Source organism: Pelecanus crispus, chromosome 3 (genome assembly GCF_030463565.1).
Source record: "Pelecanus crispus isolate bPelCri1 chromosome 3, bPelCri1.pri, whole genome shotgun sequence".
Taxonomy (NCBI): domain Eukaryota; kingdom Metazoa; phylum Chordata; class Aves; order Pelecaniformes; family Pelecanidae; genus Pelecanus; species Pelecanus crispus.
This window is the reverse complement of record NC_134645.1, coordinates 35,125,350-35,151,532: the sequence shown is the minus strand read 5'-3', so window position 1 is coordinate 35,151,532 and position 26,183 is coordinate 35,125,350. Positions and strand designations below refer to the sequence as shown.

The 26,183-nt window shown below is 38.4% G+C and overlaps 1 protein-coding gene across 7 annotated transcripts in view; it reads right to left on the bottom strand.

The window, feature by feature from the left end:
* Positions 1-3,900: 3,900 nt before the first annotated feature.
* ESRRG (estrogen related receptor gamma) overlaps positions 3,901-26,183 on the bottom strand; it is a 378,341-nt gene continuing 356,058 nt past the window's right edge. For all 7 annotated transcript variants that reach the window (XM_075707322.1, XM_075707323.1, XM_075707324.1 and 4 more), the window contains 2 exons: positions 15,259-15,528; positions 3,901-4,145 (listed from right to left, as the gene is read on the bottom strand). In XM_075707322.1, coding sequence (XP_075563437.1) covers positions 3,901-4,145; positions 15,259-15,528 — 515 coding nt within the window. The remainder of the gene's footprint in view (positions 4,146-15,258; positions 15,529-26,183) is intronic.

The window sequence follows — 26,183 nt, the reverse complement described above, 5'->3', positions numbered from 1 at the left end:
GATAGACCGCGTTGTTGATGGAGAAAGCAAATAAGTACTTCTAGATGATATTAATGTGATCTTAAAATAGTGGGAAAGTTTTCTTTTATGACATTGACAGAGAGGCAATGATTTTGAGTAATGCGGGTTGATGCGAAGATGCTTTAAGATTAAATAAGTGCTATATAAAGGCCTGCCAGCCTGCATTCTAATGTGCTATGAGACATTTTGCATATTTAAGAGTATGCAAAATGTCTTGTACCACACTGGAATTCATTCTGACAAGGCTTTATATAGCATTTATTTACACTCATATTGTACTTTAAGGGAGAAGTGATAACGCTGGCTCCTCTTTGAATGGAAGTAACAAAAGGTAATGCTAATTGCTCTGTTTCCTTCTCCGAAAAAGAAAATAAAACCAAAAAAAACCCCACAACACAAAAAATAAAATAAAAGCAATCAAAAGTGGAAGCTTGTTTAATATTGCTCTACCATCATCCTGAAAGGCATAATAATTTGAGTTACACATCTGAACTGATTGGAGTTACAGAATCATATCTCCTTTTTGCATTTAACAATATATACAATATAAAATAAATACATTTACACAAATGGACATTGGTTGGAGCACACGGTATGATACACATCACAAAAATATACAGTTGATTGCTATACAGATGTGAAGCCCATCTACAGCTATAGACATGTTTGTTTTTATTTGTTGTTTTGTTTCGTTTTTTAACTACTGGCTATTATGCAACTCCTGGATTATTATAAGCAGTTTAATTTTTTTTGTCCTTTTGCGATCTTTGCACGATAAGACTGCCATAAAATGTTTTCCTAGGCAGGTAAACAGAGACGCTTAAATAATTAAAATACAATCACCAACACCCATTTTCTCTTCTATAAGAAAAATAGCAGTTTTAATTTTTTATATCTTTTTATGTTATCATTTAAATGCAAAATAGTGGAATAAATACAACAATCTGATCTGATTGAAACAAATGTGTAACTTCTGGGAGTTACACAATCATATTGCTTTAAATAAGAAAAAATTAAAAAATGAAGCAAAAATAGAAATTAAATCGTTATGGCTAAAACATACACCCTTCGCAATTTTCCCAACACTTCACATTAAGTAAGTGGTCTTGAAAGAACTCTTCTCCAGCAAGGTTTAAGATGAACAACATTATAAAGCCCGTGCAGCTCTTTCTCTTTTAGCTATGTTTCAGGTAATGCTTTTACAGTCTTGAGATACTTGTTCTTTTGCAGCTCCAAAAAATTACGGAAAACGAAAACTAAAGTTTGCACCGTGTGCCTTTAACACATCTCCATTTTTTGTGTGTTTTTGTATACTTCTAGTCGATTGGCTTTTGACCCTGAAGCCCAAGTTCTTTAATGTGATACAGCAAAAACAATATTTATATTATATATTTATATATATATAGTGTACTTGAACAGTAGCAACTTAAACCCTGCACAAACTTTCTGGAAAATAAACTTTTTTTTGCACTCTTACATATATAAATAATCTTATAGAATCAGCACCTTTTTCCCAGGAGTTGTATTTTTTTTTTTTGACATTTTTCAAAAGGGATGTGCCAATTTCTGAACTCCTATCACAGCTATAAATTTCAAGTTATTGACCATCTGAATGAATTGCTAATGATGATTTACCTAGAATCACACTACAGTCACTTCTCTACTGAGAAAACACAATCTACAATATAGTCCCATATAGCTAATGATAGATACACAGTTTTTTTTTTTTTCCTAGCACGAGGCTGACGAAGCATCAGCCCATTGTTATTTTGTTTAAAGCACACAACGTAGCAATAGTTTTGGAAACTTGTCCGCACCAAAAAAGTTTTGCAACAACACAGAGCGAGTTAATAACAACATCTGAGAGATGATTGAATAAAAGCTATATTTACAGCATTTAAAAATTAGACTTATCTATAATCTTGAAATATTCAAAGTTTTATTTCTAAGCTATACATTGGTATTCTATAATAAACTGTTACAGAAATTATCCCTTGTTTTGAAAATATTATGATTTCAGTGTGTATCTGTTCATAACGAGTATTTGTTTGGAGTTTCAATCTCTTAATTATTACTAGGAAGAACCTTATTACCGGTAAGGAATAGAATATACTACTGTAATCTCCTGAGGAATTGTACATCCAATATTGTCTCTAATTCTACCCTGTGTCTATAAGCACACACCACAAGAATCCAAACACCACAAGAAGAACAAGACAACAGTCTTTGAATGCAACATAAAAATTCAGAAAAGCACAGCAAACATGAAACATTGAAAAGCTGAACTACATTTCTTTTGTTCGTTAGGATTACAATTTTAATTACATCTGTGTACATAGAATAAGGATGTTCACATAGTACAGGGAGCAGCTACTAACACTGGTACATTGGTATAGCATTTGATGGAGGTTATTGTTTATTGGTTATTTAGCGACTGTAGTTTTCTGGGGGCATCTAATTGGTTTATACATTAGATTACACCTCGTAACAGTCTTGAAACTGACTGACTTTCATGCTGTGACGATACTGGTTGAAAAGCACATATACTGGTTTAGCTACTTGTTAAAGATTGCCATTTCCAAAATAAAATCTAAATCAATAAATAAGGTATAGAAGTGTTAAATTCTTCAATTTGGTCAGAAGTCTACTACTCTGATTTCTTGATTTTGCAAACGTCGGCATTTGCCTTATTGCCTCTAAGCTACTATTGGTTCGTAGGGTTTTCTGCGAGTGAGGTTATAATTTTGCAAACAGGCAGTATCTCGTTCATTTGCAACTGAAGCAGTTAGAAATCACGTAGCAACTATACCTCTGTACAGTCGCTGTCTCCTAACACCGTTACAGATTGGTATTTGACATGGAGTATTTATATGTTAGACTACTCGGATATACTGTAGGTGTAATCTAATCCTTTGAGTCAGTGAACATTTAGTTATAAACTGGAGCTCATGTTAAGAAACTGGATGTTTTGGACCAGACTGGCACACAACATAAATTGCATCCGTGATAATATGCACCTTCCCTTCGACTATTGCTTTAGTAAGATAAATTCCCACATTAATAAATGGCTGAAAACTGGTAAAGCTGGTACAAAAAAATCTCCGTTAGTAAGAAGAAACAAAACATTTAAAAAAATCTTCCTTCAGGATTCATTTGTCCTTCATTATTGTTCATCATTGTTCAAGCCAGCACAAAAATGCAGTATTTCTTTCTCTTTAGTATTGCATGAATGAATAAAGCTTAAACTATTCCCTGAAAAAGTTACATTGTAGCTAACCTAAGAAATATCTGGAAGACTTGAAAAAACAATTAAGGAATCAAATGGCTGTAACTGATCTAGATGGAAAATGCAATGATAAGAAGCAGCCGATGCATCGTCGCTTAGTCGTCTAATTAGAGACTGCTCCTATGAAATCTAATACTGCATTCAGTCAGTTCATCGTGTTGTACTGTACTGCTAGGTACGGTGGCTCTCTCTTTGATTCCTTTGTCATTGGGGACATTATGGTTCATAATAAGTTCACTGGCATCCATATTATGGATTTCCATCCTTTGGCAGGCCTGGCTTCCATCTCTCTTCAATTAGAGACCTCTTTTAAAAAGTTCAGCAGCAAAGGAAAAAGAGAAAAGGAAAAAGGAAAGGAAAGAACAGAAAGGAAAAGAGAGAAAAGGAAAAGGAAAACTGCATCAGAAAGACACAGAAGAAAAAGTTGAAAGCTGCTTCACAGTCTTGCTGCTAAATATCAGTGCAGTCATTTTTTCCTTAATTAAACACTAAGTTTCTTTGCCATTATTATCCTGTTTATTTTCCCTTTTTTTTTTTTTTTTTTTTTTTTTTTTTTTAAAACGTGCATGATGGGGAAGCCCATGATGCTTTAGTCAGACCTTGGCCTCCAGCATTTCCAAAAAAAGTTTGTGCATGGGGACTTTGCCTTCCAGTTTGATGTTGTAGAAATGCTGCACAGCCTTGGTGGAGGTTTGCCTCAGAAGCGGGAGAGTCATCAACATCTTGCCTGCGCGACGTGGGTCTTCCATGTGCTGCCCGGCCTCATAATCCTGCAGAGCCTCATGTAAGACGTCCTGAAGTTTCTGCACTGCCTCAACATCCTCTATGTGCATTGAGTCTGCAAAACAAAGGAGCAACAGGAGGTTTCAGTCCGGTGTGCCGAAAGTCAGATAAAACTATGGCTGCACAACGCTTTCACTAGTTCTGTCCATCCTCTTTCACAAAGAAGGAAGATAATGACCCACTGATTTCTGTATTGACCTGCAGGAAAATATCTGGAGCTGCTGTGGAACTACAAATGTATAATTAACTCTTCTGTAAGTAATCCTTCTCCTCATCCCCCTCAAACAAGTAAAGCAGCCACCCTCGCTGTAAACCGTCTCTTACAGTTACCGCTTTCAAGAAATGCTAGCGCCAAAGGGCTGTATGAATCGAGGTCTGCGTTTCATCAGGGAAGCGAGAATGACTGCCCTACTGTGGAAAAGCTCGGTACAATCGTGTGCCAGGCTCCAAGGCTGTGGAGCTGGAAGCCGTGGTCATCACCCACCGCTCAGAGACACTAATCGCGGGATTAGGACCACTGCACTGACGCAAGGGAAAAGCAGGTTCGATGTGATTTCCTGATGGGTTTAGCAATTTTTCTTCTCCCTCAGGCACATTCAGACAGACAGGCAACACTTAGTATGTTCCTGAACAGCTTTTGTTCATCTCCTACAAGGTGTAATCCTTCTCTCCCACCCACTCAGAGGGTGGTTTATCTTGTTATTGTCGGGGTTTTGCATTTTCTCTAAACCACTCAAAGCAAGCACCTCGCCCTGTACCTTTCCAGGTGAGATGTTTTGGTGGTGTAAGTATTGAGCGACAAGCCTAGACACAATGCATACCAGGAACTAAACTAAACTGCTACATGACCCGAAAAGATTAAAGCAACGGAAGTGTGAAATAAAAAGGAAAGATCTAACTGAAAGAACTGTAAAACCCTCAACAGCATAGATACAGAAAGGGAAGACGTCCCTGAGAACACGCAGTTACTGGACCATGCTGAGATGACTTCGGACAAGCAGCCCTAATTCTCTGACTTTTATGTAGTCATAAATGCCAAAAAACCCCTGATGTGGTCCAAAGTGAGGTGAATGTAAGTAAGGAAGAACAGTCATAGGTGAAAGAGGCCACCAAACAGCCCCTATCAGCTACCAAAATTTGGATGGTCGACAGACTTATGGAGCCAATAAAACACCGTATGAAAATATAACTGCTGCAAAGGGGTGCAAGTCCGAGGGGGATAGGCTACGCTGTGCAAGCTTAGCTCAGGGTGAAACTGGGACACGGCATTATGAAAGTATATCCTTGAAAACTCTCGTTAGTCCAGTGCTGCCTTGCATCTTAATTTTTGATTTCGGAATAAAGCTCCTGTTCTCAGACAGAGTAACGACTGAGGAGATGGATGGTGAAGAATGCGTTAAGCAGTCTGATGGATCAGTATTTTGACAGAGCCTCGTGTTTTACCCTGTTGATGATAACAACATCAAATTTTGCACGTGCTTCAAATATCTGAATTACATTCAGAGAATTAAGATGCACCTAAGAGTCATTTCCTAAAAGCTGACGTGTAACTATTTCCTCAGATAATTAGGCCAGATACTAAATACCTCTCTCTTTTCAAACACAAACATGTAAACCAAAACACAAACCAGTAAGTAACAGGTTAACAAAAATGTTCCAGCTTCTATTGTCAAAACAAATGTGCAAATTGAAAAGAGAAAAAATAAAAGTTACAGCTCCTGCTCTAAAACAGACACTTAATTATATACAAGTTTGGATCATTTAGCACGTTTTATTGATTCTGATGACAGTTTATCTGTTAATTACACATAATGGAGTCCTATGGGAATTTTACATGTTTAATAATTCTGAGTCTTAGCGAATACATGCTCTAAGAAGCATGCAGTTAAGACATACGCTGCAGGGATCTGATACTGCACACCAAGGTGCACTGTGCTGAAAGCAGAGAAATGCAAAAATATCTCTCTTAGGGAAAAAGAAAGCTACAACACTATAAAAAAGATGACAGGGAAATATTACCTCTAGCAAAATTTAGTTCTAATTAATGTGAGACCAGTCCCCAAATCCATACATTTTTGATAGTTTTCTAATACGGCATTTCTATTAAATAATTCTGTGTCAATAAGAAAAAAATCCCTGAATTCTGTGTCCTACAAACAGATATTATCGACACAGACATGCTAACACACACTCATACAAACGTGACTGATGTCTTAAGCATAGCGTCCGACCACCGGGCTTAATTTGGAATGTAAACTCCAAACAAATTGTCATCTTCACTCCCTGACTCTTTAGTCCTTGGATATTCACTGTTGTGCTGTAGAACACACGATGCACTACTCCACATAATTTTTCTACAAACCATGCACAGTTTGTGCAGAAATTACACACCTTTTCCTCCTCTCCCCAGACCCACCGTGCCAGGGCCAGATTTGCTGGGGAACCAGACAGGATCATTTTAGCAGCAACAAAATGCTTGGCGAGTCAAAGTCTCACCAAGTTCTTGGGGTCTTTTTTGTGGGTTTTTTGTTTTTGTTTATTTCCACCATATGATCGTTCTGGAGAACCTGACAATAAATGTTTAGTTTTTAACCCTCTACAAAACTGGTCTGATTCTTCCCAGAATCAGCAATTGTAACCGCGACAATGTTTGAACTGGCAAATACACAGAGAGAGTCCGGACTAATAAATTTTTCTCACAGAGATGAAACTTGCCTGAGATCTTTAACTCTGCAGTTTGGATAGCCATTGGGCCTGCAGCGTTAGGAATATATCTGCACTACATAATTCTTACACAGAAACTGAGTGAGGAGGGAAAAGAGGAAGAGAACGCCCCTAGAAAAGGCAAGAACGGAAGGTGAATCAAAACCTGCCCTCTGATACAGGTATTACACTCCATGCTCTTGAACTCTTCCACTGTGTGGACATCTTAAAAAAGGGATCTTATCCTCTCCTTGCAGGGGTGATTGTATACCATCCCTCCAGTAAACAGAGCAATTGTTTACGTAGAAAAGTAATAGTAGTAAGGCATTAAATGTATTTGTTGCTGTCTTTGAAATCCATTTAGCAGTTGGGAAGAACGTGACCAGCACGCTGTCCACTGGCCTGACACAAGCACTCCGCTGCCAAACAACCATTCATGGAGCAGAGTTGAGGAAGCTGTGCCTTGGGAAACAGATTTTGTCACAGGAAATGAGGTAAGAAAAAAGAGCAGAGAGAGGGGCACTTCCAAACAGTGATTAAGACTTCAAACTCTTCTTTTAAAATGGTGATTTAGCTTGACAGATTTAACAATTATTTAATCAAATTACTATGATTATTTAACTTCCCATTTACAGAAAAGATTCAAACTCACTTCAGCTTTACCCATTCTAGGGTCTGCTAATGTTTAAATGCAAACTTACTAAATCTGTGCTATTTAATTAGACCATGATTCAGCTTGCAGATCGCTCAGGAAAATATTAATCTCTACAGAGATCCTTCTTCAAGTTTTAGCCTTGCAGTTTGTAACTTCCACTTTATTCCTGATATTAAACGAATGTAGATCTTAATCCCTCAGGCGTAAGCCTTTGAAAATAAGGAAAATGGTTGAAAACGCTGAACTAGCCAAGGGGAAAAGAGGAGGAAAAATAAAAGAAAAGAGAAATCTTTTCAGTAACTACAGACTGGCAGATGTAGAAGTGAATTCAGAGCAGGTTAACTTATTGCTGATAAACCCAACCCTCACTAGTAAGAGAGGGCAATGTCAACAAGAACCACTATAATTTAAGGAAACACAGAGTCTGTCTGACAATCCAGAAACAAAGAAATAATTCCACAGTCAATATGAAATTCAATTATGTTAGGTACAAAGTTTTTGAATATTCTTCCGATAGCAAGAAAAACCCTAAAAAATAGACTTTTATGTAATACACTTAAAAATCAGTGCCTATACAAAGAATGAAATTCAACAGGGTAATTTAAAAATGTTGTCATTTGAAAGCAAGCAGGATTTGATCTTAAATGCCCTGCAAAAAAAAGGATCCCAGGCTGGTGAAACTGAAGACCTCAACAGACAAACACAAGACTTGTTGATATGGGGTTTCAGTCTAGAAGGGGGAAAAATTGTTACTGGTCGGTGCTGCGATGGGAGAGAGCGAGATCAACAAATGAGGACATCAACTCATTGAGCTCTGCTTTGAGAATCTCGTTCTACCCTTGCAAATGCTTTCTTTCACCATCACAGGATGGGAAAATAGAATTGTACCTCTTTTGATCAGCTGATTGATTGTATCGTTGCGCAGAAATGGGAGAAAACTAGAGTTCTCGTCCAAGAAAAACACCTCAAGGTCCAGATAGAAATTCAGATTACAATCTACCTCATTTAAAATTCAAGCTTCATCTCAAATGCAGCAAATAAACATCCAGCCACCCAGGAATTATTTAGAACACACCACAAATGGCGACAACTAGCTAAAGATCGGAAAGCACCTGAACCGAGGGGCAAGGAGACCTCTCAAAAAACTGCTCTGAGGAAAGGTAAAGGCTGGTATGTATGTATTTTGTACATAACATCACTAAGAAGCGGTAGAAACCCAGGGGTCTCAAATGAAGTATTTCTTCATGTCAGAAAATTCAGGCAGCATAAAGGAAGAAATTGTTATAGTGAATCAAACAGCAGGGAGTATGCAGCAGCAAACGCACGCATTAAGATGCTGATAAAGCACATCAGAGAGGCAAATATCAACAAGTACTTGAAAGACGGCAGTCGCTGTGATGTTTGTGATTCTGTATAGCTGAGCAGTTCACAAACCCAAACCAGATAAATCAGTTTAGAAAGTTGTAGGATCCTGGAAGAACTGGATGGGATGAAGAGTAAGACCAGCAGGCAAAACGGTTGTTGCTTTACATAGAGACAACAAAATCCTACTCTGGATTATGTCTCAAGTAAGAGGAATTTATTATCTAGATTGTATTGCCAATCCAAAAACCCCACCAAAACCACCGCAGTGTTTATTGGCGGGTGAACTGTTCTCAGAATTACAGAACCCCTTCCTCTCCTGCCTGAAATGTACGCCAGGGAAGCATGCATTTTTGCAAAGTGCTTGCCCACACTGTGTTTCTGTATCATTTTTATGAGAAACACAGTACAGTGCCATTTTGAAAAGCATATTACTTAAGATAGAAGCAACCCATAGAAATTGCCGATAGCAAATCAAACTAGGTTGTTGTTGCCTTCACCCAGCAAGAATTCCCATCCTTTTCCAGTCTAGAATTGAAATTGCCCTGGATCCTTACACTTTGGTCCTCCTGGGGTAGGGCCAACAAATATACTTAATTTTGACCACCTATTTGCTTGTCTTTCCTAAACAGAACTATTTGCTGGGGTCCCTGTGGTTAGGCTAAGAGACAAGCACATAGACAAACAGAATCTTTTCCCTTCCAAAAGAGTACAGCAAAAATGATCTGACATCTGGATTATTCTATTGGAAACAGACACTTCAATTGGAATACATGTTGGAAATTAAAGCGGCATAAATTAAGCATTCCTTGTCCATAGGAATTATAGGCAGTGGAAACCAAAAAAGTAAAACAAAGGCTTATATTATTGATTTTAGCGAACAAGGTCTTAGTCTGGATTGCACTACTTTGGCCTACTTTTAAGGAGAAACACGAAAACTGAAGCCTCAAAACAGTTTTTTACAACATGGTAGGAAACAAAGATGTAGTAAGGAAAGAAATTACTTCATGGAACACGCCTATTTATTTCAGGGGCTAACTGGATTAGCAGTGAACTAAAACCACAGGCACAAGGGAAGTTAAAACATAGTAAACCACCTTTTTTTTTATTCCTGAAATGGCTTACTTTCCACTAGGATAGGCAGTGAGGGCAATAAATAAAGGAGTATTTCTGCAGTGCAGAACAAATTGCATACTATGAACTGGTTTGAGTACCTACTCAATAGGGCTACTAAAACTCTGAAAAAGGGGAACTCCAATGACAGAGCTGGGGCGGGGGGGGGGGTTAGATACCAACTAAAAGAAAATGTTGAATGAATGCTTCAAAATCCTTTTTATCCACTACAAGATATAAGTAATTGCCATAATTACCATCGAGAGCCACTAGTTTAGTGCTGTGGAAAAGCAGGATGAATAACAGTGGATACTAGCAATTGCACTGGTGACACAACGGTTCATACCGTTGCGTTCCTACCCAGAAAATCCGCCTGCCAGCGCAGAGCTGGCCCTTGGCAGAAGCACAGCTTCTTCCCCTTGCAGTCCTGCCCCAGCAGGAAGGAACCCGGGGCTCCGTCCTCCCGCTGGCCACTGGGCTGGCCTCGCTTCTTGCCCTTCGTGAGTCTCAGGCTGCTAACACGTAAATAACATCCACCTATTTCGTAACTGAGTTATTCAGCTACCAGAAAAAGAAAAAATAAATAAAAATTAAACCATTAATTATCTCTCCTACCATTAAGCAAATGGTAGCAGTGTTATTTATTTTTCTCCAAGAATTGTGGGTGCCATCTATCTGATTACATGAAAATGGAGTATGAGGAAGAACTGTGTTCAAGCAACACGAAAACTCTGACTATAGTGGCAACTTGCTTTTCTGAAGGTTTGTTTCTGTGCTGTACCACTCTCTATACAAAATGACATGAAAGAGTTAACAGACCTTGCTACTTCTATTTGGCAAAATTAACATTGGTAACACACCAATAACACACAGCTGTATATATCTATTTTATATATGCCTATTCACGATAGATACATATTAATCATGAATTCTAACGCTAACAAGATGATTAAATAAAATAAAATGAAAAAATTGACATTATTAGAAACTAAATACAGTACATTGTGACAAAAGATAAGCCACAGTCTATACTGGGAATAAAGATGATGTCCTGTAGAATAAGTGATTTATAGGATTCTACCAATTAATTTTTATTATGATAATATTATTTAATGGTGATAGGCTAGTGTTCCGAGTACACTTTTTTTTGGTGGCTGGAAAGCTAAGTAAGTTGTATGAATGAACTAATTTTTTTTACCAGGATAGATCATCGTGTAACTTTACTGGCATTAGTGTTGATCTGTGCTTCATATACTAAAATGTACAAGATACTTCTTGGTTCTCACTCCTTCAGTACTGAAAGGGTGCTGGGTTTTTTTTAGGAGAGTTAATAAGAGAGACCAGGAATTGTGATAGTGAGCAGAGGTCCTTTTCTCCTTGTGGTGGTACAGGCTGGACAGACAGTATTAGCATTTAAGATTAAATTTTCAACAGTGCACATGGTTATACTTTTAAGTGCCTAGCATCCACATTTGGGTCAGATTTTTCAAGATGCCAGCAGCCTATTAGGCAGATACACACGGATAAGATTTTCAAATGTGCTAATGTATTTTGACACTCTAGCTCCTTATGTTAGGTCTTAAGATGGGAACTGAGCTTCTCTTAAAAACCTGGTCTCAGTTGTGACTCCTAAGCTTTTCTGCAACATTTGGCCTGAAGGCACAATTTAAGTCCTTACTGATTAGGCAATTTTCAAAAAACTGCTCACCTGCAACTCCCTGTTTAGTATTACCTAATCGATACATGAAAGCATTTTCTAACACAAAAGAGACAAGTAGGTCATCTTTTATGTGTTGGAGTGTTCACATGTGCATGTGCGCACTTGTGTACACTTCAAACGTATTTTGTAAATATTTCACCTTCCCTTACGCAAGAGGAAGTAATTGGTACATGCATGTTTTGGAAACCATTCAAAGTTGATTTTCTGCGTGGGTAAACAAAGCACTCATTGGTGCCAGCTTGCTTCATTTGGGCGGTGTGAGGTGGAACGCGGGGCAGTTGCATCCTGCAGCTTCAAGGTAGCTAACTTGCTTTTGCGTAGAGGAGGTAGAGAAAGACAGAAGGAACTCATGATACTGACGGGACAAGGGTAACGCCACGGTGAGAGGGACTTCTCTGGAGTTCAAGCATAAAGGTTGTATTAATTACTATCAAATCAATGCAGACGTTTACAACTAACCTGATAAATTCCATATTAAGCACTACATATTAAACTTAACTCTTGAAACCATGCCTGGATAGACTTTAATGTACACAGGACTGAAATGTCTATACGTTTCATTATTGTGCTCCTATATATGTATTTAAACTTTTCAGATGCTATATGCACTCGTTTGAAATCAGTGACAATCTACAAGGTGGATACGTCTTGCATTTCTGGAAATTCATAGAAGCGGCGTTGCATTGGCCAACCCCGCAAAGGGAACATTTGGAAACGGCTGTCAGAGAATCTCCCTGAGAAACAGCTCCTCCTGCCCACCTTTTAGAAACCAAGTGGCAGGATTATCTCAGATCGAGAACTGCACACGTAGACTTTGTAGGCCTAAAGGAAAGTTAGCAGTTGGGGTGTTTTAATGCTCACGATAACTGAGATTTGTTGGCCAAAACAAAGCTTGTGGTATTTATTCAAACAAAATACAATCAATATGAAGACAATCTACAATTTCTTTTTCCTGCTTCTATACACCAGCCAGGAAAGTACTATGACACTGCATCATAAATCACTAACAAAGATACAGAGCTATAAAACCATCTTTGTCTACTGTTTACAGTAGAGTCAACCTGGGAATCTTTCTAGACAGTGCGGATATGGCAAAAATGTCTGAAACGCCTAAGATTTCTTACTATACTTCATCCATTCTCTCTACAGCTATAAAAAGGCTACTATATTTTAAACTGGCAAAATAAATAGTGGAAGTTTTGGATAAAAGCAGATGTAGCAACAAAATATATTAAAATGTGAATTGCTAACTGGCTGATTTTATAATGGCATTTTCTTTCTTTTTTTCGGCTATAGCTGCATTTGTATTAATCAAGTTCATAGTTATGTGAAAATTAGCTATTTCTGGTTTTGTCTATAAAAAAAGACAAAAACTTTAATTTTACTTTAATTTTACTTTAATTTTAGCGGCATTAGTAAATTGAAACACTAGGGGTCTGATATTCTTTGATGGGCTGTAATTTCTGCGGGTGCTATTTTACACCTACAGGTTAGAGTAGCTACAGTTGATAGAAGTTTGGTATCCACTGCATGTACAACCTGAAGCTGAAACGCTGAATGTCAGTAGTCAAAACATTCTGTTGAAGGGGAAGTTGAATGGCTGGGCTGCTTTTTAACTCCTCCTTCCAACAGTTTGCTTTTAAAATAGCAATTGTATTTCATTTAAGATGAGTGAGGGAAGGAAATGTTTTCAGCTGAATGTGCCCTGAATTTTAGTATGCTGAATTGCATTTATCTCTGACATTATCCTGGTTGTAATTCCCAGTGAAGTTAATGAAGCTACAGATGATTTTGACACACTATATGCACAATGTATGACTAAACTTCTTTTTGGCAGCAGTATTACTTAAACACTGCATGTCTTTTTTTGGGGGGGGAAAAAAAAGGGGTGAGTGGTTATTTTTAGGACCATATCCCTGTATTCACGGTCCTTATCCTTTTTATCAATTAAACTATAGAAATATTTCTAATTCAGTCTTTGAATTACAGAATCAAAATAAAGAAAAAAACCTTCTCCATTTAGACTTCTAATTCCAGATAACTTTCTTGCTCTGTTCATCAAGTATGACCAGTTTTGAGAAAAATCCTTCCTGTAGCTGCAAAGCATCCTCAAGTGTCTATTTACAATGGTCAAAAATTATAAATAAATCTTCAATTAAAAATCATTTTGCTCTTTGAGAGGCATTTCAGCATTTTGTTTATTCTGGAAACAAGATAGTATTCTAAAACTAAGGGCAGAGTTAGTGGGGTGGAGAATATTTTACAAAGAAACTAATAAGCATTTTGGCTTTGCATGTTTTTGAATTACATTTCCAATTAAAAATGCAGAGTGCTAAATCACATTACAAAGACAAATAGGAAAGTACAACTTCATTGTTGAAAACAATTTCCCTCCTATCAATCTGAGGATTCATGCATCAATATTGTAGATGAACTGTTAATTACAAAATCAATTAAAAAATTATTTCTAAAAACAGTCACGCGTCCTGGCTCTCAGGGGGGCAATTTGGGCAGAAGGTCTCATCTCACTAGGACCGCGCCAAATCACAAGTCGTCATCCACAAGTAAGCAAAAGCAATCTGGTTTTTCATTTTTCAGCGCGGCTGAGCCCAGCCTGAGATTGATCGTCACATATGGCCCCAGAAAACAAACTGTCAATACCTTGAATGCTGCAGAATTTGAACAAATAGCCGTCCGCCCATTCAAGCCACTCATTGCATCCCATTTAACAGATTTTATTGACAGTTTCCTTCTTGTAATTAAAGGGAAAACTACTGGCCAGCAACCAAGATAAAGTTCAAAGATAGGGTCAAAACAAAAGCAGATGGAGGGGCACGGTGTGACTGTCAATGGAACATAGCATCAGAGCATGTTATTGACACACAGGTATCTAATGATCGGCACGTCATTAAAGAGGGATCTATCGTGAACTTTATGCAAATGCTAAAAGGGACTTAAGACCACAATAAAGCATTAAGGAGACACAAAAGGAAAAACAACAAAGCACAAACGATTTTTACTTATCTGACAGTATTCACTGCTTCAGCACTTTTAAATTCAAATGCAGAAAAAAAATTCTGTCTGAGATTTTTAACCCTTGCTGCCCAGCTAATAATTTTTGCAGGAGCATTCTCATAAATGCAGAGGATCTGTAAGGTAAGGTGTGGTCCCTGTGAGATTAAATAAGAATTTCATCCCTCCTTCCATACCCTGAATTCACCCTAGCAAATAAATCAGTAGATGCCTTTAATGTACATAGCATATTCTCATGCATCCTTTCTGTTTGATTTCATTGCAATTATTAGACTTCCTGGATTATGGAATGGATCTAGAACAATATCAATATTCATCTGAAAGGATGTTTGCCTGTAAAATACTCCCCAAATCATACCCTGCAGTTTTCTCCACTCCCTCAGGAACATATTCCACAATTACTTAGAATCAGAAAGCTCTTCTTAGTTTGAACTGCTTTGTCTGTTGCCTGTTAGACTAAGGTCTGATCAGCAATTTCTTACTCTAAACCCGTGTTTAAAACAAGCATGCAGAAAGTACTATGGAGGAAAAAAAAAAAGTGACATATTAAAAATGTAGCAACTGTCATGCCACTCTGCCAACCTGAATTAGCAAGTGCTATAGCTTTGAGGGTGACAAACTCTTCTTTCTCCAGCTTCATGCTCTTGTATTTCTTTACCAGCTGCAGTATGGCATTGTTAAGGTCAAGAAGGCCTGCCAATTTGGATTGGTCTTCATCCATAATATAATCTTCAGCATATACGAGCTCATCCTCAAAAGAAAGTGACCGGTATACAACACCGAGAATCAAAATCTCCATCCAAGCGCTCTGCAGAAGGCTCATCTGGTCAGCTAGAGACAAAGTGGAGAATCCTGAATAGGAAAAAAATACAGGAAAAATATTAAGCACATTTGGATTTGTCAGAAATCTGCTCCTCTTTTTCATTTATTTTTATATACACTGTGATAAAACATGTACGTACTCTATTATTCCCCCTTCTGCTTTTGTGCCTCTCCTCCCCATCCTACTACAGGAAAGTAAATCAATATAAAATCAAATGTTTTCTAATCAACGTATGACGTTATAAACAAGTTGGAATTTGCAGGCTCTCTCTGTAAGAATCCTACTAATTTGGGGAGTACCGCAGTGATAGTCTGCAATTTGTATGATGTTGTCTTTGTTCTGAAACGCTCATGCTTAGTTCTGAAACCTGATGCTGTGAAACAGGGATCTGGCAACTCTGCTCGTCATTTCCATAAACAAAGAAGGATAATTTAGGAGGGAAATAAATCTTTTTTAAAAGGGAAGATTTGATGTTTTCATATAAATAAGGTGTTTATCACAAGGAGGAAAATTCTCTTTGAACTCTAACCTCGGGGAAAGGGAAGTAACATCTACCCTCCTCAGAAAAGATGCTAATTACTTCTGTAATGGCTCCCTCCTCTACTACACTTGTTGAAATAACGGGGTGGCATATTAAAGTGCCAGCGGAATAGCAGTCACACCATCCTTTTTCTGAGGGCAACTAAAAATTTAATAAATGCCTCTTAATGAATTTAACTTCTGCTCTTTTTTTTTTTTTTTTTTTCCCCCTGCTGGCTTTCCTAAGAGGATCACTAAGGGCAAACATCTTTACTGTCTTACCTTTTCAGACTCTTGTTTACAGTACCTGTTAATTTATGATATCAAACTGCTAATATCCCAATCACATTAGCAGCTACAAAACAATATGGGAAAGGAAGTGCTTTTCCTGGCCCTTTGGTGAAATGCAGTAGTTTGCCAGTTGGCACCATCAACCACAAGTACTTAATAAAATCATCAAAGGGGATTAGTCAAGCTTTTCTTAAAGGGTCTTAAGACGTGTCTGAGGCTTTCATTTACTTGTTTATGGAGCTGCTTACATGTCCTTTGACAGGGTTCCCGCTGTAAGAACATTCTTTTTGGCGTTCAATTACACTTAAATGCATTTTTCTGTTTTGAAAGTCGAGAGTTACAGTCAAGCAGGACTATATCATAAACTAGCAAATCTGCAAGGCATCTACTCCAAACAAGATTTTCTCTATAAGCACTAAGCAACAAAACTAATACAATAAAAAAGAAAACCCCACATCCAAACCACCAGGCATCCATAAAAAATGAAACATAAAACGGGCTGCGTGCGCTCTCTCTCTTTTTTCTCCCCCTCCTTATTTGTTTTCATTTTCTCTTAGTGTCTTTGGAGTCTTGTAATAGAACTGTAGCTCTCTGCCTTCAAAAAAAACCAACAAAACCTGAGCCAACAACAGGAAAGCCTTGAAGAGGTGACAATGGAGAATAACACATCTGCGATTAAAATAAGTAAGAGGGAAATGGAGAAGAAATAATCATTTGAAAGGTTATAGGGAGGAATTCATGATTTCAATTAGCTTCAACATTTCTGTTCCTTCCCGTCTTTCAAGAACCAGTTTTTCTGCAGTAGCAGATGGACAGAGAACGTAGCCTGCAGCACCGTCCTGTGACAGCCCCATTCTCCCTCCCAGACACTGCTGTTAGTAAATAGATTTACACATTCTCCAATCTCCACACATCTTTCTGCCGAATAATTAAAAGCAGGATGATTAGTTTATTGAGTGGAAGGAGGAACTTTTTTATTGAGGTCCATCCACGATTTTATCAGGGCCAGCACTTTTACGGTTGTCATGAGGGTGCAGGCATCCAATTTTTCTTATCTGCCTGATTAATACAAACGCTGTTTCAGGACGCATTAATTAACAGATACAAATCTACGTTCTCATGGAAGGATCAATACAGAGAAGAAAAGAGGCATCAATGTGAATTTAGTGCTGATGATGGAGAAGGCACTCTATTGACATTTACGTGCATAGAAACTTTAAAGTTGCAGTAGAGCCCTTTTGTCCCTGTGATTTACAAATTAACAATTTTTCAGGTATAACAATGTTTCACACACTTCTGAGGAGTTTAATTAAGCAAAGAGCAATAAAATCAGTTTTGATTAAAAAAAGTTTAACCTGCAATTTCTCTCTGTTCTTTTTTTTCCTGAGAACTCCCAAATTCCTTCTTTTATTTACTTATCTATTTTAGTACAGGTTTGTTGTTTGGTTTTTTTTTTTTTTAATAAATAATGCTATGTTTCAATAACATTTATTGTGTGCCCCAGTCAAAGGAAATTACATATGCCCTGTGAGGGGAAAAAAAAATAGGATGCTGCCTATAATTTATTATACTGCACTCTTGAAAATTCTGCATTCTGGTGCAGTAAATATACTAATTGTTTTTATATGACACACAAAAAAATCAAAAGAAATTTTGTACCTTATAGAAAAACTGGTAAATATAACCCACACTGTTCTGCTCTCCAATAATAAATCAAATAAACATGATTATTTTCTTCGTCATCGAAGTAACTTCCCCTTGAAAGCCTGCCCAGTGAAAGCATGTTTCAACTTTTAAAGGCATCCCTCGTGGGAATGTAAAGCTGCAGGAAGTTGTAATTAACCTGGTTTTGTTTTGGTTTGATTGTTCAGAAAATGTGAAAGCATCCAGCATGTGTCTCGTATCACACCAATGCCCTTTTAATAGACGTTCACCAAGTCCCAGTTAAAAGACTGGATTACACAGCTGTATGTATTTACACACAGAGATTTATTTCTAATTGTTTGGAGGAGGTTATACTTATTTCATGCCAAACTGTGCTCCAATTCTCTGAGTTGTTGTTATATGAATTCCCGAGATAACCATGTTCTGTGACAAGTGGATGTGTTCTATTTTAAAATGTAACTATTTTTAAAAAAGTCTCCAAATTAGACGAAATACACTTCCAGCTTTCTGGACCGATGGTAGCCTTCCCAGTACAACTGTAAGCTCTTTCCAAATGGCCCTGAGATGCTGCATGACGGCGTGGCTTTGAACCTTGTCGTGTATTGTGTGGCTCCTTAATCCTTAAGAGTCTTGCAGGTCAATGTTTTAAATGTAGAACTGCATAATGGCTTTTTAAAATACAATGTTGTGTACCTTCTTCCCCTTTAGCGTGTACCATATTGGTGACAACTTTGATCTCTTTCCATCTCCCTCCCCAAGTCAATGCCATTTAATGTATCTCAGGCATTTGCTAGCAGAATGACTCTGTACCTTGACCTGCAGTTAAATAGCATGTTTATCTGCGATACAGTGCACTCCAAATAAACCAGATGACAGTTTGCAATAACGTCATTTGGAGGGATTGAAAGGCTTCTCAAGAGTCAGGTACCCCTGAGGTAAGAAGCTTGAAGGAAGCATGTTTTGTGCCAATCCTCCTGCCATCTTCTGCTAGACACTCGTGTGCTTGACAATGATGCCATGGGCACTTGTCAAGATTTTTTTTTTTTTTTTTTCTTTTTGCCTAGCAAACTGATGCACTTTGCAGTCAACTTACAAAAAAGGCTAAGCATTTGAAAGTGTGAAGGGCAAAAAATATCTGACGGCTAGTCTTCAAAAATACACTTTCATTTCAGAAAGCATAAATGTTTATTTCCTGAGCTGAGTGTTGACAGAAATAGGCTGCAGCGCAGGCATATGAATTTAACCCCTGGTAGGCATTCTTTTCAGTGCGGTTTTTATGTGGCTGAACGCAAGCATTGTAAATCTACAGGGTGTCTCGTAATATCAGTTAACAATAGCACTGATTTGGTGGTTACAGATTTTCTTCCGTCCTTTTTTTCTTTCTTTCTCCTCCTTTCAGGGACTGTAGTGTTTCTTCAGCTAAAAATAGATACTTTTCTACAAACAGCGTATCACACTCAAAGTGTAATTATGCCGTAATGACTCACTGAGATCACCGAGTGTGGATTCAGAAAAGGTTGATTGAACAACCGAACATATGCTTGGTTTTTTTTTTTCCTTTCACATACCAGTAAACCCAAAGGAAGCAGAAACAAATAGGTAAAAAGGCCCTAGCATTTTTATTATAGGAACAAGCGGCGGCGAGCTGACCGTGCTCTGCAGCGCTCAGCACGCCAAGCCAGCTCCAAAGACAGTTTGCAGTCTCTTAGACCGAGCTGTTTAAACCACAGATCTTTTCAACTATCAGCACATGCACCACTTGCTCTCTATTTCACACTGCACACAGCTCCATGCTAAGCAGGGTAAATCTTTTATATTCCTGAAGACCCTTTCCTCTACTTCATTAAGATGGACTTCATGGACACTAACTCACTAGGGGCTAGAGCGAAGCAGCTGCAGATGGTCAAGTGCCAAAGTAAGATCTGTGCCTTGCACACAGCACTCCGAGAACTACTGGACAAAAAAAGACAGTGGCTGGACTCATCCCTACCGTTATTTTCAGCCTTCAACATCTGATGCGATGCCTAAATCAGGCTACTCTGACTTGAATCCTAGTTTATTTCACTTTGCAGGGAATGAACTTCCCTTCGTCTCTGTTACATGTTTAGAAATCCGAATAGGTGATCAAACCAGGTATGAAACTGCTGGCAAATCTGGGAGTTGCTCACTTTTTCTGATAATCACCTCCCATTTACTTACCAGTTGTTTTTGTGATTGTTAGTTTTATAAGTAAAATATTGCTCTTGCTTGCCCTGGTTTGTACTTCAAATATCTTCATTTACATTTTTGATAATCAAAGCTGCGTTTGAAAATGACATGTTCACTAGTGTGTTGCAGATTCAATATATTTACACAGTTGAAATATCAGAGTTGGATTTTTAAATTATTTACACTTGATTTTGATAGATTAACTTGCTTCTAAATGTTTTATGAGTACTGATGTTTCCAGCTCAATTTCCTTATTTCAGAAATGATGCATAGTCACCACTGCCGAAAGAACAAACTGGTGTTGTAAACACTTTTAAAAAACCCTTTTCTTTCAGCCCAGACTACTTTATTTAGAGAATGTGTGGCCTCATGGTCAAATGACAAACAGTGGGCCAAGGGCTTATCCCGGCTGCACAGAGGTGAATGTAAAGGAACTCCACTCCATTTCAAGATGAGACCCGGGCCCAGTGTGCTCTGGGACGTACAGCTGTCACTCTGCCCTCCTCTCCCTTCCTGGCACGCACGCAGCACTTGCCTGGATCCATCGCACAACTTCAGCTGGCTTCCAGGGATGTAAACAAAGGCCAGGGAAATTTCAGCAGTGAAATTTCTGCTAGGGCTACACAACAGTTTCTAGACATGATCACGGTATTTGCTGAAGGAAACCTTCATAGCCTGACTGCCACTTACTGTCATTCTCTCAGAAATCCAAGGAAGAAGACGGCGTGATTCATTTTTTTAAGGTACATCTAGAGCTGAATCTCCCTCTGATCTGAATTAAAAGATCCTTTTTATTATATTAATCAAAAAAAAAATTGATTTAATTGCATGTCAAAATACTCTGTAGTCTAAAAATATGTATCAAGACCCACAAACATTTCAGCGGTTATGAAAACCATTAAACAGGAGAGCGTTCTCACTAATCACCAAACATATTTCACAGATTACGCATGAAATTTGGTGAAAACTGGAACAGAAACAGATACAACCCATTGTGCCAGGGTGAACCCATTATTTCAGGTGTTGGTTTTTTTTTTTTTTTTTCATACCCATTTGCTCATGGAGCCCCTGGTCAAAGGGCTAACAACTCCACGTAATGCCATAGCAAGCTGAAATTTAAGTACGACAGAGGATTTTCATGTGAAAGGTGTCAGCTCATGAAACGCAAAGCACAAGTATTTGCCCAAACTTGAAAATCAAAAATCAAGCCCCAAAGCACAAACTACAATTGATCAGAAATACAGCCAAGGGCTCAACCTATGCTGTTTGCTGGATTCAGCTTCCAAGCTAGTTAGAACTGATGTGCTACAATTAAAAGTTACATTTAGAAATTAGTTTCATCCAGCAACTTTCACACCGTAAATCCACTGCCTTTTCCAAGCGATGCTTTGCTATATAGCATCTCCTCCTGCCCCTACAGTAGAGCACTGCGAAAGCAGCACCGGGGCTGTGTGGTGAGCGGCGCGCTCTGCGCTACGGAGTTCTGACTGCCATCTGTTAGCTGGGCGGCCGCAGGAGAGGGCAGATCAGATTGCACACACAGAGGTGCCCAAGCATTATTCTGAGTTGAGTACAAAAAGCAAAATGCATTCGGAGAGCGCTGGGATGGCTTCAGCCAAGCCAGCGCACTTTCTCGGGTTTTATTTAAGTGTGTTTGTATTCCTAACTCTTGCTGTCCAAGTTCTTATAAAATACACATTTTTTTTTTTATATTTTATAACATGAAAAAAATGCCTATGATAAGCACTTTTTCACTAACACCTACCAGTAAGACGGGAAATGCCACACAGAGCACTAAGAAACCCAGGGCTTTTATCACAACGCTACTTTCATCTCACTGAAACAGCAGAGAGATGGCACGGCAATAAAAATGCATTCACACTGCATGTCCCTCTCAATCCATTACGAACAATGGATTCTCACTAAGCAAATATTCGCTTGTCAGAAGTATTTGCAACACTGGATTCATTCAGCAGGACTAAGTAACTGAAGTTCACAGCAATTTAAAAGCAGCAAATTAGACATTTACAAACAGTGAAGATGCTGCTTGTCTAGCGTGACCTTTCACTCAAGCTATACAAAGAGGTGTTAATGTAATTTAAATACCAGTTAGAAATATTTCTGGTTTGTCTTTTACCCTGTGAAACCTTACATGATAACACTAAACATGAGCAATTTAAGCTTGTCATTTCCTCCCAGGGTAAGATGCATATAGTGAGATGTAACTCACTACAGTTCAAATTGATTTCAGTACTTAAATCAGAGACACCCCTCTGTAACCACCCAAATATTTCTAGGTACCTACTTTTAAATTTCTGATTTCTAGTTACAGCACAAGTTCTTGTGAGCTGCTGCTTTAGCAATAGTAATGGAAAAGAGCTGGAAAATGTGACTGATTAAGAATGTGTCCCTGACTTCGCACAACCCCCTTCAGTTGCTAATACTCTGCCGTGAAACTTTAAAGATGAAAAAAAACCTGGTGAAGTCACCCTCGCTTCAGGACAGATTTGGTAAGACCTCCATGTGTGGAGTACTTTACAATGGCATTTCTGGAAACATATGGTTTGAAGTACTGTACTCTTTATTTCCATTAATTTTCATTTCACACCTTATTATTTCAGCATTCACCGAGAAAAAAGGAAAATATAAGACAACAGATTTAAACACATTAATACCCGATTTTCCCTTTGGGTTGGTTTTACCGCTGGAACTTCCACTATTTTAAATAGCTTTACTCCAAACTCATACCAACCTTGTAGTAAAAAGAAGCAAGCCAACCACTTAGATTTTGATTTATCACTAGATGCTCTGAGAACAGAGGAAGACCTGATAAGTAGTAAACAGCTTGCTTTTTTTTATCCTTTATGTTAGACAGTTGGCACTCCTTGTGCATTACCTTCTCTGCAGTGAGGTTTTGAATTCTAAGATACGGACAATGAAAAAGTTTCAAAATTCAGACTAGCAGTCCAGTATGGCCCAATGTAGCTGTAGGTCTCCTTAAGGTCAGCAATATGAACTTGCAGATTCCTGAGGGTAATCTTACTAATGCACTACGTATGTGATCTGATCTGCTTATTTAGAGTTAACTCTTGCAGTTCTTTAAATTGTAACCTTCAAACATGGTTTGGTTAGATGATGGGGCAGGGGTTGTCCTCTTACTGAAGATAGCAGAGGCAAATGACATGACATGGCGTGCTCCTAAAACCATCTTTGCCCCTAGACTTGAGAAGTCTGCGGCTGGGGTACAGCATTTTATATGAAATCTGCTTTTCGGAATGTCTGGCATATTTGGAGGTATCACCTGTGTGCCCAGACATTTGCATGGGAGAAAATGGAGCAGGACTGTATTTATGACCCTGATTGTTTTCTTTCACTGAGCCTATATGAAAAAAAGATCAATCATATTTTCAACATAAATATTGATTTCACACAAATTTTCCCTCAATCTGTTGTGAACATATGTATTTGAGTATGCGTACACTAAAGCCAGATTTGTGGGTGAAAAAATAAAAAATACATACCGTCATTAGTAAAGTGACTGTTGATGAAAAACAACAAGTATCACGAATAGGGCTGAATCTTTCAATGTCCAATCCAGAAAATGGCAACACAGTTCAGCTTAGAAGAGTCATCACTATACATCCATATCCTGTGTGTGGTATGCCTTACCTACATCCTTCAAAGAGTTCAGCTAGCAGAAATGAAACTACAATCACACACAATTAAATAAAGGAAGTCCACCCTTTTCCCTTTTTTTTAATTTTTACTGAACTAAACAAAAAAAAAACCCCACAAACTTGAGAGAGGAACATAACTAATCCAGTAACAACAATCAGCGTTAGTTCAGGCACTGCTCACTTCAATCTCTGTATGCATCAGCCTCCCAGCAACTGCACACGCAGACTAGGAATATCAAGAAATTTGGAGTTCAAGCTTCTTCAGCCTGGTGCACATTAGCCTTCAAACCCAAGTTTGTTGGATTATTTTATATCAGGGTTTGGGTCCCGTCCCCCGTCCCCCCCCCGAAAGGAGGGACTTCTTGTGCATTTAATACATACTGCCTTTTATTAATAACCTCTGCGGGTCTGCTTTGAGAGCGCTTTTCCTCAAAGAGTGCTGGGTCACTGCTGTTTGCCTTTTGCTCCCTTGGGGAAGCCACCAGTCATTTCCTCACTGAGAGCTGTGGCAATCCCTGCTCCCTCCATCTTTCCATAAGGCAAAGTCAGGTTTCCAGGAATTCCCCAATCATGTTAATAATATGAATCCGATACTGGAATGTATTAGCATACGGAGACAACCATGCTTACGATCCAATCAACATATCTGTGTTAACCCTGTATGTGCTGAGCTAGCTAAAATCTCTTTCCATAGCCAAAGTAGAAACTTCAGGTTGCAAAATTTTGGATAAATACACCCTTCCGCCCTCCGGCAGGAAAATGACAGCTCAGAACACTGTCCTACACATCTTCCTTCTTCTTCCCAGTTTTTAAAACTTTTCTACTGGTTAGTTCATTTTCTTAATGTGCTGCAGATGCCAAAAAATTCAAATGATGTTTATAGTCTCCCTGGTTTGGGGGAAGAGAGTCGCACATATTCTCCTACGTGAATATGAAATTTCTAGTTTACCTAGTTGAGTGTATATGTACCATTAAGATCATCTCTGGAGGCTGTGTCTTAAGTCTACAACAGTCCACACACAGGAAAAAAAAAAAGGGAGAAAAAAGAAAGAAAAAAAAAAAAAAGGAAGCTGCCTGATTCTAATACACCTAATTAGCCATCGGCAGACTCTTAATTGCATACATTAGGATGATTCCATAGTGGAGATTAATTCTAAATATACCCAAGCAGCTGGTTAAGATGCCATGGATTACAGTGTGGACTGTACTTTTCCACTTAATTAGATATCAAAATTAAGCAGCAACAAGCATTTTGACATAACGGGGATCAAGCCGCCGCTTGGCATCCCAGAGCTGCACTAAAGTGACCGCTAAACAGAGCCGCACAGATGGAGAGATATTAAATGCCGCACTGGAAAGTAATTTCAAATAATAAAATATCAATATTTACATTTTAATTACCCCTACTGAGAGCCGCTCTGTCATTTTCACTATTGCCGACGCAGCAAGGGGTAGTGGAATGACATTGCGGCTCTGACTGCAATGACTATTTTGTTTCCATTAAAGAATGACAAGTGTTTTAGAGGCAGTGACACCCAGTGTGTGAACAAGAATGACAGCAGATCAGAAAATTCCTATTAAGGGAATAAATGACTCAACAAGAGAATTTACTTCAAGCAGCCGGCTCCTCCTTGAAATACATAATCCTTTCTAAATTTTCTGCAGAAAGTTTATTATTAGAGGTGCCTTGGGGAAACCTTAGCTTCTCATAAAATATTCAGAACGATAGGACCTTACATGATGACTGGTCAATTTAAAAACAATAATACACAGTGCTCATCCTACCTAAGAGTTATATTGAGTTTGTATGAATCAAAATAGTTTGGGGGGGGGTGGGGGGTGGGTGGGAAAGGCACGTAGTGAAAAGGAGATTCCTTCCCGTAAGTCCTGAAAGTTTTGATGGTGTGTGGAGAACGCCAGGGTTATTTTTGCTGTCTTTTCATCAGTTTTGCTACCTACCATTGGCACAGTGAGTACTCCACACTCCATCTGGATCACAATTTGCCGGCCTTCAGAATTACACCCAGAGGCCGATCACAACAGGTAACGTGTACATGCACAGGTTCAGGCCTCCCATTTCTCCCTGCATATTCCTTGCACATACATAAACACTTTTTCTTTCGGTACATACATCAGAAACTCATGAGACACCTTTGCAGCACCTTAGGAATCTAATTACTTCTGATCAGGTCTGAGGTCAATCTCATGGAAAATATTATATTACATCTGACATGCTGCATTTACAAAGAAGAAAAGGAAGGAAGAAAAATATCAAAACAGTAAAGAAAAAAAAAGTCTTCCTTAGGGACGTCTGTCAAACTGCA